The sequence below is a fragment of the Schistosoma haematobium genome, chromosome 7 (genome assembly GCF_000699445.3).
Source record: "Schistosoma haematobium chromosome 7, whole genome shotgun sequence".
Taxonomy (NCBI): domain Eukaryota; kingdom Metazoa; phylum Platyhelminthes; class Trematoda; order Strigeidida; family Schistosomatidae; genus Schistosoma; species Schistosoma haematobium.
The window spans coordinates 11,691,299-11,704,011 of NC_067202.1; the positions used below are offsets into that span (position 1 = coordinate 11,691,299).

Genomic DNA, 12,713 nt, shown 5'->3' on the forward strand with positions numbered 1-12,713 from the left:
CCTCATTTTTACTTGACCGTGATAGAATTTAGTAATATTACTAATACACATGAATGGTTATCAAGACAAAATTTAAATACGTGAGTGATAATTATATGGATTTTGGACAGATAGCTAGGAAAAAATCGTTAAACATGAGTGTGTTCGTAAAAGACATGCTCTAGACTCAATGTTCTGATCTGCAATAGACTATTTATTTATATTTATACTTGCCGGCTGATGGGCATACAAGTTAGTTGGAAGTATGCAGTTTATCATAAGGCGGAACACGATTTAACTGAGATATAGTGGTTATAAGTTATTGAAATCAGTTAAGCCTATGTGTCATATTACTAAGTGATGTGGTGTTGCAAGATGGACTTGGCTAAATAAGTTTTCAAAAGATGATTAAGTAGTGAGTGATGCTCATGTGATTATCAGGGAGAACATAAGTTGTAACCAAGGCGAGTACACTCGCAACTCATGTCTATGATAATGGCTTGAACCTTAGTCAGTGTTGGGGTAAATTCGACATTGATGTTTTCAGTTTGCAGGAGATTTGCTCGACTGCTTATACTGATTATTTGCATGCATGATTGTGTCGCTAAACCATCAATTAGACTGACAAGGTTTTGAGATATTTACTGAATGAACAACTGATAGAGAAACACACTGTAATCATCTGTAGTGAATGAAGATAAAAGAAAAACAACACTAGTCAATTTGCTGACCGATTTTGTTAATAGCTTCATTAATTATATCAGTCATATTATGTGATTGTCAAGTCATGACAATGCTTTATGACGACTGTAAGATCCATTTTGAATGTTTTGTGTGTTGGTGAAAATCCCTCCATGTATATACTTGTACTTTGTTCCTATTGATCACCTTAGTTGTACACTGTTGTTCTTTGATTACATTTGAATTGTTAAATACTTGTACTTTCTATTATAGTTTTTGTTTTTCTTACGCATTCACTAAGTTTGTGTTTCTTCCTGAACTGCATCTGTGTTGTTTTACTTGGCACTTGTTCTTGGCGGTAGCCATATTGATTTGTTCCTCCTGTTGTGTGTGATCTGTCCAGTCAGGATAGAATAACGTTCATTTGTTGTAACTGGTAATTTTTCCTCATCTTCTATCAACTTCTTTATTTATTGTAATTTAGATTTGATTGATTGAACAGTCATTGGTTGAATAGCCGGGTGGTAATATTTGTTTAGGTAACGATTTACATTTAAATTTATGATGAATTATAGAACCGCTATTTACCCGATTACTTGTTTTGATTTTGACGGGAAAGGGCGCGTGTCTAAAGTCCCCGGAAGGCTATTCTTCACCATCCAAACCGTAGTTTGGATCCTACAACGATATCCTGAAACTATTAAATTTAACTAGTTATAGTGTTGATTGTGGATTAGTCAGTGGAAAATAGGTATTGTTGCTTTAGGTGATTCGAAATTATCAGAAATTTATAACGTTAAAGAATCCGAGACGCATAATTTAATTATAAATTTCAATTCAGAAATATTCGTTTAGTGTTAATTCTAATAGGCAATGGAGTTTTGATTTGAAACGTTTGTTTAACCAACAGCTACCTGAGGATTTAGTTATTTTACTAGTGCAGTTGATAGTACCTAAATTTTCAATCTTATTATCTAAACTATTCGCATTTCAGGCTAATCCATAAACCCAAATACGATTAGCAACAACGACTACGATGGGTTTATTGATAAATGTTAAAGGCGATTCAGATGATTTCTAAATTTAGAAGACATGAAGACATAGTGTAACTTATGTTCGGGGCAGGTTAACAAGCAGGTTATTGACGTATATGACAATTTAAAAATAATGAACATGACCAGATAAATAAATTCAAAGTTAAGAATGCTTGTGAAACTTCAGGCAGGAATATGACGCGTTATAAACATTCCGTAAGAAGTTACTGCATTTAGCCTAGGGACACTTACAAATATATGGCAAAAACAACTGGAAGACATATACATGTTAAGTACAAAAAATCATTAAGTAAAATAGTTGAACTCGTCTGGGTTATTTTTGAAAATTAGATTATTCAGTGGACGACATACAACGCCACTCGTGAGTAGTAATGATCCAAAAAAACCCAGGAAAAACATGCAATATGGTAATTAATTCCAGGGTGCTTGATGCTGTTGAGGTTTTTGTCACTCGCTCGGATCAGAACAATCGAATGAATCCAGATAATTGTGTGGTTGCCATTGAACGAGTCGTCTAAAATGACTTTATGATTGCAGAAAACTTATAGCTGGAACTCACCGTATTTTTTGGAGAAGTGTCACCCTTGTTGTTTGGCAATGGAACTCGAGAATATGAAATTAGGCAGGCAGTGGTCGGAAGAAAAGATATTACAGGATAGTGCATAGCTGAAAACAGGATGTGTAAAGCGAAGGAACACTAAGAATTAGATCCAGATAACTATTCAATCCTTGATTGCATTGTTAGTCAATGTATATTTACGCTATTAAAAGGTCATATTTGCTAGAGCTTGATGTTTAAACAAGTCTATGTCGCTGAAGCAGGTAAATGCTATTAAAGCTGATTAGTTGATATAGATGATCAACTTTTATTATCGATTGAGCTAGTAAGTTATGTGAACTAATAGATATAACATTACGATAATATATGTGACCATTAATCAAAGGACTATTAGAATACTGGGTATACTAAAATAAAAACCGATTAAGAAGGTTAAGGTGGAAATAAGGATTAATAATAATAGGTTGCGTTTCTTTAGTTGGGCTCACCAATGTAGAACTATGGTCTACTATGATATTAGTACTGCTCTAATAATAGACCTAATCCTAAATTTGTAGATTTGTCATGATATAACTGCCTAATCTATAAGATCTTACGTGGAAGTCACACCATCGGCTACACCAACTCACTGTATCGTATCAATTACCAATACATGATGTAGAACAAGGTTAGGCCAGAGAAAGAACAATATATTTAATATGAATAGAAGATATAAGGTAACATTCAGCAAAGACCACGCCTGCATGGCCGATCCATGCCACTCGATCAACTCCAGTCCATTCAATTCATTCTTCGCGCCTTCTCCATCGTTAGGTATTTTTCCGCGTTAAATATTGAATATCTATTTTCTGAGTAGTCTCGTGTTCACAGCTTTGTGGATTGTGTGGCTATTGTCCAATGCCACTACAAACTTATTCTACAGAAGAGATCGAATCGTCCACAAAAATTACTGTTCTGTAAGTTGAACTGGAAATGCTCGTTAGTGCACTGTAGATGACTAACTAGTAGTCCGTCATGAATTTGTTGCGTGTTGTCAAGTTGGGATTAACTATGAACACCGCTACCAAGAAACACGTGCCAAGTAAATCAGAAGGCGAAGGTTGAACGTAACCAAAGAAATCCATAAAATCTCCGAGAAGCCAAATATCAGAAGGTAGTTAATGGACCAAGTCGAGATATATTCGCTGGCGATCTCGTGGCATCGAAAGGATACCGAGATCGTGCCAGGATACAAGCTTGGTTACAGAACGTAACCGAATTCGCGCGAAGTCACAATCAAAGTGTAAGAATAAGAATGGAAGCACAATATAGCTGTCATTAGTACAGTCAAACAAACACTGGTACAGTTGGTTATAATAATAATTGTTTTTATTAAACCAGTCGTGTTCTCGTGATAAATGTGAGTCACTACAAATTCGAAGCACTTACGGTAACTACCAGGAAGCTACACTATTTTTGGAGAGGGCATACCTGTTTTATTCTGTATGTGTCAAGAGCATTATGGCATAATGTGAAAACTCATAAGTTGTCCAGTAATCATTCCTGAGAAGACTTTTAGGTCAAGTTATCCTTTATGCTCGAATATGGTATAAGTAGTTTGCCGAGAATGTGTAATATACTCCGAATCCATGTTCAAATCTTGTGGTTAACATTTCTCTCTTCCATACAGTAGATCTATCGAAAATGTTAGTTTTTGGTTGAGATCATGAATTAATTGATGTTAGACCACCGTTGGAAACCTGAAAGCAATGGACGGCCGTTTCGTCCTAGTATGGGATTCCTCAGCAGTGCGCATCCACGATCCCGCACCCCGCGGGATTCGAACCCAGGACCTACTGGCTTCGCGCCTGAGCACTTAACCATTAGACCACTGAGCCGGCATCCAATGGTGTTAGTGTCTAACATCAACCAAATTGGTTATTATACTTTTTGGTCCACCACAATTATTTGGTGAACCTCGATTTTTTGTTTGCATTGTCGTATAGTTGAACTTTTAAACAACAATGTTTCCGGTTTTGTGGAAGTTGTTGATTCCCTTTGTGGTACGCCTGGATTCTGCTCTGGTTTGTTCTTCAGGCTTGGCCGATTGCTATACTGATAACCTACGGCTGTCGTGATATTCAGCATTCGGGCGGATTGAAAATAACCACCAACTAACTGTCAAATATTGATAACTCTTTCCTGCCAGAATACAAAGAAACTTCCAAGTTAGCCTAACTCCTACAATACTGTTGAGCACAGGGTCTCTGCCGTAATCCTATATTTGTTATAATTAACCTGAGAACAATAATCATAGAATATGAAAGTCTTGAGCCATAGCAACCAGCTACACTGAGCAATAAAACGTCTGTGATATAAATAAGCTCATTAAACCCCAATTAATGTACTGTTCATTATTCGGATGTACGAAATTAGACAAATTGTAAATCCGCCGCTTATATAACTAAAAAAGGTTCTACGTATCCGAAACAGCCTGAACCATATAATATTTTATCATCTGTCTATAAATTTCGAATAACAGTTTTATTCGATAAATGTTTTGAGCCATGGTCAACTGTGTTTACATTGTAGTCACCAACTTTTATCAAGGGAACGCGATTGGTGTAATGGAAACAATTATTATTGTAGCCAATTGTACCAGTGATTGTTTTACTATGCTCGTTTGTTTAGCTGTACCAAATCACATACATTCTTTCGTTGATTGTGACCTCGCATGAATTCGTTTACGCTCAGTAACCACACTTGTAACCTGGCACGATCTCGGTATTGTTTTAATATCATGAGATCTGTGGAGATATGACTGAGAAACTTATTTTGTAAATAGTTTTTAATATTATTTGTAGTTGTTTTGTCAATTTTTCACTGTATGTACATTTATCATTAAATGACTGTGCGTGTTGTTTTAGTCAATGACCTTGAACACTTTTTCCGTTGTGATACTACATAGCGTGACACACTTTTGGTTGTTCGCAAATACACTATTACACACACACGCTGCTTGTTCTATTCTCACGCGTTATCAAGCTTATCGCATTCTAAATCAAATATTATCCACATTTTAGACTGTTGTGCCATATCTACTACACCCTACGTCAAAGAAACTTACTGGAGTTATATTTACCTCATTGGAATTATTACTCATTTATAATTGTGGATTTTTGGGACCAAAACTCAACGGAACACGCAACAACTAGCTGATTTAAGTAACGTCCCTGAACTTTTATTTTGTGTTGCTAATTTATAAATTGTTATTGTTACATTAACTTTTGGACGTAATAACTTTATCGCTAATTTTTGGTTATTATACTTTTTGGTCCACCACAATTATTTGGTGAACCTCGATTTTTTTTATAGACATCTAATATATATATCTACATATTTTTTTTAATTATTATTATTAATTGGCACGACACCATTTTTTGTTTTTGACATTATGAACTCTCCTAATAAACTTATCGATATAGATAGCCCATCAACCAACCCCTTTCATTCATCACAGCCAGAAGATAATGTTTTAAACTCGATCAACGCTATTTCTGAACTAAGATTACCAACATACGGTGTCAACAACCCTAGAATTTGGTTTGCTCAAGTTGAGGCACTATTTTTGGCGGGGGTATACGTTCGCAGGCGACTAAATATGCCCACGTCGTCGGTGCACTACCTATAGAAGTAGCAACGGAAGTTGGTGACCTAATTGACAACGTACCGGAAACTGACCCTTATGACAAGATAAAAGCTGCAGTAATCCAACGCACATCGCTGTCAGACGAAAAACGTTTACAACAACTGCTTACCTCGTGCGAGCTAAGGGATAAGAGACCTTCACAGTTACTCCGACACATGCGACAGCCAGCCGGCCCATACAAATTAGACGAGACGCTGCTTAAGCAAATGTGGTTACAAAGGTTACCACATAATGTTAGACAAATTCTCAGTATTTCAGGAACTTCTGTCACTCTCGACGACTTAGTTGATATGGCTGATAAGATGATGGAAATATATCCCGATAGTCGGGGAATTAACGCGGTACAATCCTCTAGTAGAGACGCTATGAACCCCCCTCTTGACATCCAACAACAAATAACACAGTTAACACAGCAGCTAGCATCACTGCAGGCGACTATTTCCACCATCCATTCTCGACCCCCCAGATCTACATCCAGAAGGAGATCAGTATCCAGACATCGTCTTAGGTCACCTAAGCGGGCAGCCGGAATTTGTTGGTATCATTCGAATTATGGTGAGAAAGCACGTCGTTGCACAAAACCGTGCAACTTCACGACAAACAAGCCAGACCATCAGGGAAACGAAGTGGCCAGACAGTAATGGCGGCAGCTGTTACTGGCCAACATGTTAGCCGCCTCTTCCACATCAGGGATCGTATTTCTGGCTCAGACTTTTTAGCCGATACTGGAGCAGAAATCAGCATCATCCCACTCCATCTCTCACGCAGACAACTTACGACAAGCACTAAATTGTCCTTAGTAGCGGCTAATGAATCAATTATCAAAACGTACGGTGAGCAATCACTTATATTAGACCTCGGACTCCGCAGAAGATTTACATGGGTTTTCATAGTTGCTCATGTCAAACGACCCATCCTCGGAGCCGACTTCCTTAGTGCGTACAACTTGTTAGTAGATATGACTAAGAAGAGATTGATCGATGCAAATACACGTTTACAGGTAGATGGTACACCTTCCAACGACTGTTAAATCCATGGTGTGCGAATAATGAAGCCTGTGAACAACGTTTTCAATGACATTCTGTCAGAATACGAATGCATCACGAAATCAGATTATCAAAAGGAATGTAATTCACATCAGGTGCAACACCACATCATTACCACCGGCCCACCTATTAGCGCCAGGGCGAGGAGACTACCGCCAAGCAAGTTGCAAGTAGCTAAAATAGAATTCGAACATATGATGCAACTTGGTATTATCAGACCATCCAACAGCCCTTGGGCCTCGCCGTTACACATGGTACTAAAGAAGGACCCAGATTGGCGTCCGTGTGGTGACTATCGACGATTAAACAATCAAACCATTCCCGACAAGTACCCAATTCCGCATATACATGATTTTTCATTAAACCTACACGGTAAATGCATTTTTTCGAAGCTCGACCTAGTGCGAGCATATCACCAAATTCCAATGGCACCGGAAGACATTGAGAAAACAGCCATAATAACACCTTTTGGTTTGTTTGAGTTTCTAAGGATGCCATTCGGACTAAAAAACCCTGCGCAGACATTCCAACGCTTCATCAATAACGTAACAAGAGTCCTTGATTTCGTGTTTGCCTACATCGATGACGTTCTGATTGCAAGCTCATCTTTAGGAGAGCATATCCAACATATCCAGATCCTTTTTGATCGTTTTAAAAAACATGGCGTCGTCATCAATCCTTCGAGATGCAACGACGTGCTTTCTCACCATAATTCGAATGATACCAACAAATTCCGGCTGCCCGCTTAGGTGACCTAAGACGATGTCTGGATACTGATCTCCTTCTGGATGTAGATCTGGGGGGTCGAGAATGGATGGTGGAAATAGTCGCCTGCAGTGATGCTAGCTGCTGTGTTAACTGTGTTATTTGTTGTTGGATGTCAAGAGGGGGTTCATAGCGTCTCTACTAGAGGATTGTACCGCGTTAATTCCCCGACTATCGGGATATATTTCCATCATCTTATCAGCCATATCAACTAAGTCGTCGAGAGTGACAGAAGTTCCTGAAATACTGAGAATTTGTCTAACATTATGTGGTAACCTTTGTAACCACATTTGCTTAAGCAGCGTCTCGTCTAATTTGTATGGGCCGGCTGGCTGTCGCATGTGTCGGAGTAACTGTGAAGGTCTCTTATCCCTTAGCTCGCACGAGGTAAGCAGTTGTTGTAAACGTTTTTCGTCTGACAGCGATGTGCGTTGGATTACTGCAGCTTTTATCTTGTCATAAGGGTCAGTTTCCGGTACGTTGTCAATTAGGTCACCAACTTCCGTTGCTACTTCTATAGGTAGTGCACCGACGACGTGGGCATATTTAGTCGCCTGCGAACGTATACCCCCGCCAAAAATAGTGCCTCAACTTGAGCAAACCAAATTCTAGGGTTGTTGACACCGTATGTTGGTAATCTTAGTTCAGAAATAGCGTTGATCGAGTTTAAAACATTATCTTCTGGCTGTGATGAATGAAAGGGGTTGGTTGATGGGCTATCTATATCGATAAGTTTATTAGGAGAGTTCATAATGTCAAAAACAAAAAATGGTGTCGTGCCAATTAATAATAATAATTAAAAAAAATATGTAGATATATATATTAGATGTCTATAAAAAAATCGAGGTTCACCAAATAATTGTGGTGGACCAAAAAGTATAATAACCAAAAATTAGCGATAAAGTTATTACGTCCAAAAGTTAATGTAACAATAACAATTTATAAATTAGCAACACAAAATAAAAGTTCAGGGACGTTACTTAAATCAGCTAGTTGTTGCGTGTTCCGTTGAGTTTTGGTCCCAAAAATCCACAATTATAAATGAGTAATAATTCCAATGAGGTAAATATAACTCCAGTAAGTTTCTTTGACGTAGGGTGTAGTAGATATGGCACAACAGTCTAAAATGTGGATAATATTTGATTTAGAATGCGATAAGCTTGATAACGCGTGAGAATAGAACAAGCAGCGTGTGTGTGTAATAGTGTATTTGCGAACAACCAAAAGTGTGTCACGCTATGTAGTATCACAACGGAAAAAGTGTTCAAGGTCATTGACTAAAACAACACGCACAGTCATTTAATGATAAATGTACATACAGTGAAAAATTGACAAAACAACTACAAATAATATTAAAAACTATTTACAAAATAAGTTTCTCAGTCGTATCTCCACAGGTCGCCCACAAATACATCTCGACTACAACTATCAACTGCCTTCTAATATTTGGCTTACGAGGAATCTCATTGGTTAACTGTCACGTAGCCTTCCTGTAGTGGTGACCATAGTCAACCGCGACTCGACGCCACACTACAACCTGGTGTTATCTGTTGCTCAGTGAAATTACAAATTATGGACAACCCTGAGCGATATCAAGTTGCATATGGCGAGTAATAGTTTAATCAATAGGAATGTGAATGAAATAGGAAGTTGATTTTTTCCCAACCGTGTGTGACACGTATCCATATCTTAAGATGGATTATGTATGTCCATTCAGAAACTCATTTAATTCTTGTTGTTAAATACAACTCAGTTTAGTTTATACAAATCTGATTGTTAATCCAACGAAATAAATTACATAAAATATGATGTGTTCTCAAATCATTTCGATTAATTTTGGAAATCGAGCAAATCCTTATAACAGTCTTTTGTTTTACATTTCGCGGCTTTTCCTCTGTGTTCAAGTTGCCGTGTAGATTCAGCCTAGGGTTATTGGCAGTGGCTAGCAAATTGAGTCGAACTTTATCCAAGTCGACAATGAGAAACTTCAATCGCTTAATAGTTTATAATAGATTTGTGAATTAGTGTGGGAAATTAGAATCAGGAGTTAAGGTTATGAATCAAAGTTAGGGTTATCACTACAAACTGCTATTAAATATGATGCTTGAATACTAATTAGTCACATGTATGAGTGAAAGTCTAAAGGATGCTGTCTTAAATCTAAAGATGCCAGAAGTATTTGGAGATCGAAAATGCCTTAACCAGTAGCACCTCTTATAATCGAAATATGCCAACCCAATTAAACCAAAAGTCAGAAGTGAAGAGGTTCGAAGATATTTTTGATAGGCCATCGATATATAAAGAAATAATCAATCTAAGCTGGTAAGCTGTTGTAGGAAATGTGACGCATGGCGTAACCACCCGTGATCTGGTGCGGAAGCGTGACCGAGTGCTTTCACATAGGTGGGTCCATTAAGACTGATGCGGCCGGCATCAAATGTCGAAGACTTACAACGCTATTGGTTTTTGGGATTCGTTTACCGCTACAAATCTAACTTGTTCATTCATTAATTACAGAGAGACTTATTAAATTCGAAACATGTTTACTTATAAGAATCCGGTCTTGGAGACCAACCACTATCTTTTCACATAATCCATGGCAGTTCACGAGACAGACTACTCAATCCATGGTGTTTGTAGAAGAGGTATATCTCGTGGTACTTCAGATTGTAGGATGGTAAATAATCTCACTGAGGTTAGATCGTATAATTTTGTAGTAATAAAAAGACATTGCCTCGTCTAATAATGAAAAATATGAAATCTCTTAAAGATGATTGCTAGGGTTGAAGCTATCACGAGTTCACTTGATCTGCGAACGAGAAACAAGATTCGGTGATCAAAGACCAGTAAGCTAGCTATTGATGCGTCCCAGCCCCGCTAACTAGAGGGAGAAGTCCAAGCTTGTAATGGGGAAGTATATTCTGCAAACAGCCAGAAACGAGCTATAACAACAAACACAATTCAAAACGTATATATACAGTACAAAACCGTCCTTGGGGAGAGTTACCAAATAGCATACTAAAAGACACGACGGACCAATAGCATTTAAGATATTTCCCAGTGTGTAATACGACATGAAAGTGAGAAGAGCGCCTTTGGCACGAAAACAAAGAAATTCAAATTTTCTGAATAAAATTACAAAATTATGTCCTTTCCCAAGTGAGTTCTAGGGATCTAACGTTCCCAACAATGGTGTAATTACACTCTTCAAAATATGACCGATATCACATATTAATCATGACAATTAATTTTTGTGTATTGCTATGCACACGAACAAAATATTTTGAGGACGGGTACATTTATTTGTAAAATGTCAAATAATATAAAAGCATACAGTACTTTTTTAGACAAATATTAAAAATTATTCAGTTTTTTTATGTTGCCAAAAGTATGGCAACTAAGGTTCAGTGTACGTTTGACCTTGAAACGGTGAAACGACGTTTGGCCGACGTTGAAAAGACTTTGAGAATGTTCACCTATTTATTAGGGCTAAATGAGGGTTATAAACCAGTGTGAGGTTTCATCACGAATTGACACCAGCTAAAATGATAAAACACCATTTAGCCAAATAGATGAATGTATCTCATGCCAAAGTCCAGAACTCGTTATCTTCTATGTAATTGGTTCATCCATAAATTTTAGTCTCTGTCCTTCGAAACTATCTAAGCAACTGAAAGAGAAAATAATGATAAACAGTCATCAGGAATTCTAGATTTAAATATCTTCAGTGAAAAAAATTTCTCATCTTTGCATTAGTACAATATAGATTAGTTGAATTCAGGTGAGCTCCGCAAGTATCTAAATGAATGTTGTAAATAATCGTAAGTTTTTTGTAAATGAATTATATTACTGATAATAAGATGAAGTAGCAACCATAAGTTTAGGGGAAAAGATAAACTAGATTTAGAGAAAGTAAGTAGTGAAAATATGCAAAACGACAGAAATATTCAGTATCACGTCTATTTGACGCTTATGAAATAATATTTCCTTTTTATTTGTGTACATCATAAGAACTTCCAATTTCTCTACAGTTTTGTCCTACAGTTAATATTCAACTGTTTGGAATGGCTATTGAATGAGGGATGGTATTTTGTGAAAATGGTCGGAAGTTTCAAGACAAGTGTTATGATGGAAATCGGTAATATGGAAAACTTCTATAACGAACAATGTGTAAAAATTGATTATTTGTTCATAGAACCAATCCTCAAACAGATCCCATAATATACCATTATTGACTAACTAACGAAATATATTATAAAATCAGTTATTATGAAAAACTATTCAACTAGGACTGGGTTAAGATATCAGCCTATGAAATCATTAACTATTTGTTTGGACTATGTAGGTAGGTGCAGATTGAATGGTTGGGATCTGCATGATAACCACCATTCGTGGATGGAGAAGTAAGGTGACATTGGCTTGAAATCATTCACAATGATGCAGATGTATCTACTCTTTATCTTCCTCTCGATGTTGACTCCTGGTTTTGTTTCATACAAACCCTTTCACTGTCTTTTTAAATCATGTTCCCAAAATTAGTTTTTTTCTCATTACTGCTACATAATTTATATCTCTTCTGTTATTTTCATCTTTCTGTGCTAATCGGATAAGGAAGCTTGACCCAGGCTGTATGTTGCTGATGGGTATCTGAATTGTTTTGTAGGTAATAAATAAACACAAAACATCTAATCAAGCTTCATTTCTGTCTATTTTATGGAAAACTTCTCAAGTTCAGTGAGTTCATTTTTACTGAAGCTGCTGAATAGCTTTTTAACGACTTTTAATGTTTATCTTAATGATTTAATTCAGTGGATCAAAAGAACAGTCAATAATTTTCAAGTAAACTTGTATTCGATTGAAAACTATCCCTTCTGTTAATTATAAACACCTTACCATTTTGAATGATAGCTTGTTCATCATTGTCAAATAATACCATTAAC

At 36.9% G+C, this 12,713-nt stretch overlaps 1 protein-coding gene across 1 annotated transcript; it reads left to right on the forward strand.

Annotated features, from left to right (window-relative positions):
- The first annotated feature begins 4,990 nt into the window (after nucleotides 1-4,990).
- TY3BG_4 (Transposon Ty3-G Gag-Pol polyprotein) lies at nucleotides 4,991-11,467 on the forward strand. The gene has a single exon (XM_051208416.1). The coding sequence runs from the start codon at nucleotides 7,011-7,013 to the stop codon at nucleotides 7,755-7,757; it is 747 nt and encodes a 248-aa protein (XP_051064438.1). The 5' UTR covers nucleotides 4,991-7,010; the 3' UTR covers nucleotides 7,758-11,467.
- The last annotated feature ends 1,246 nt before the right edge of the window (nucleotides 11,468-12,713 follow it).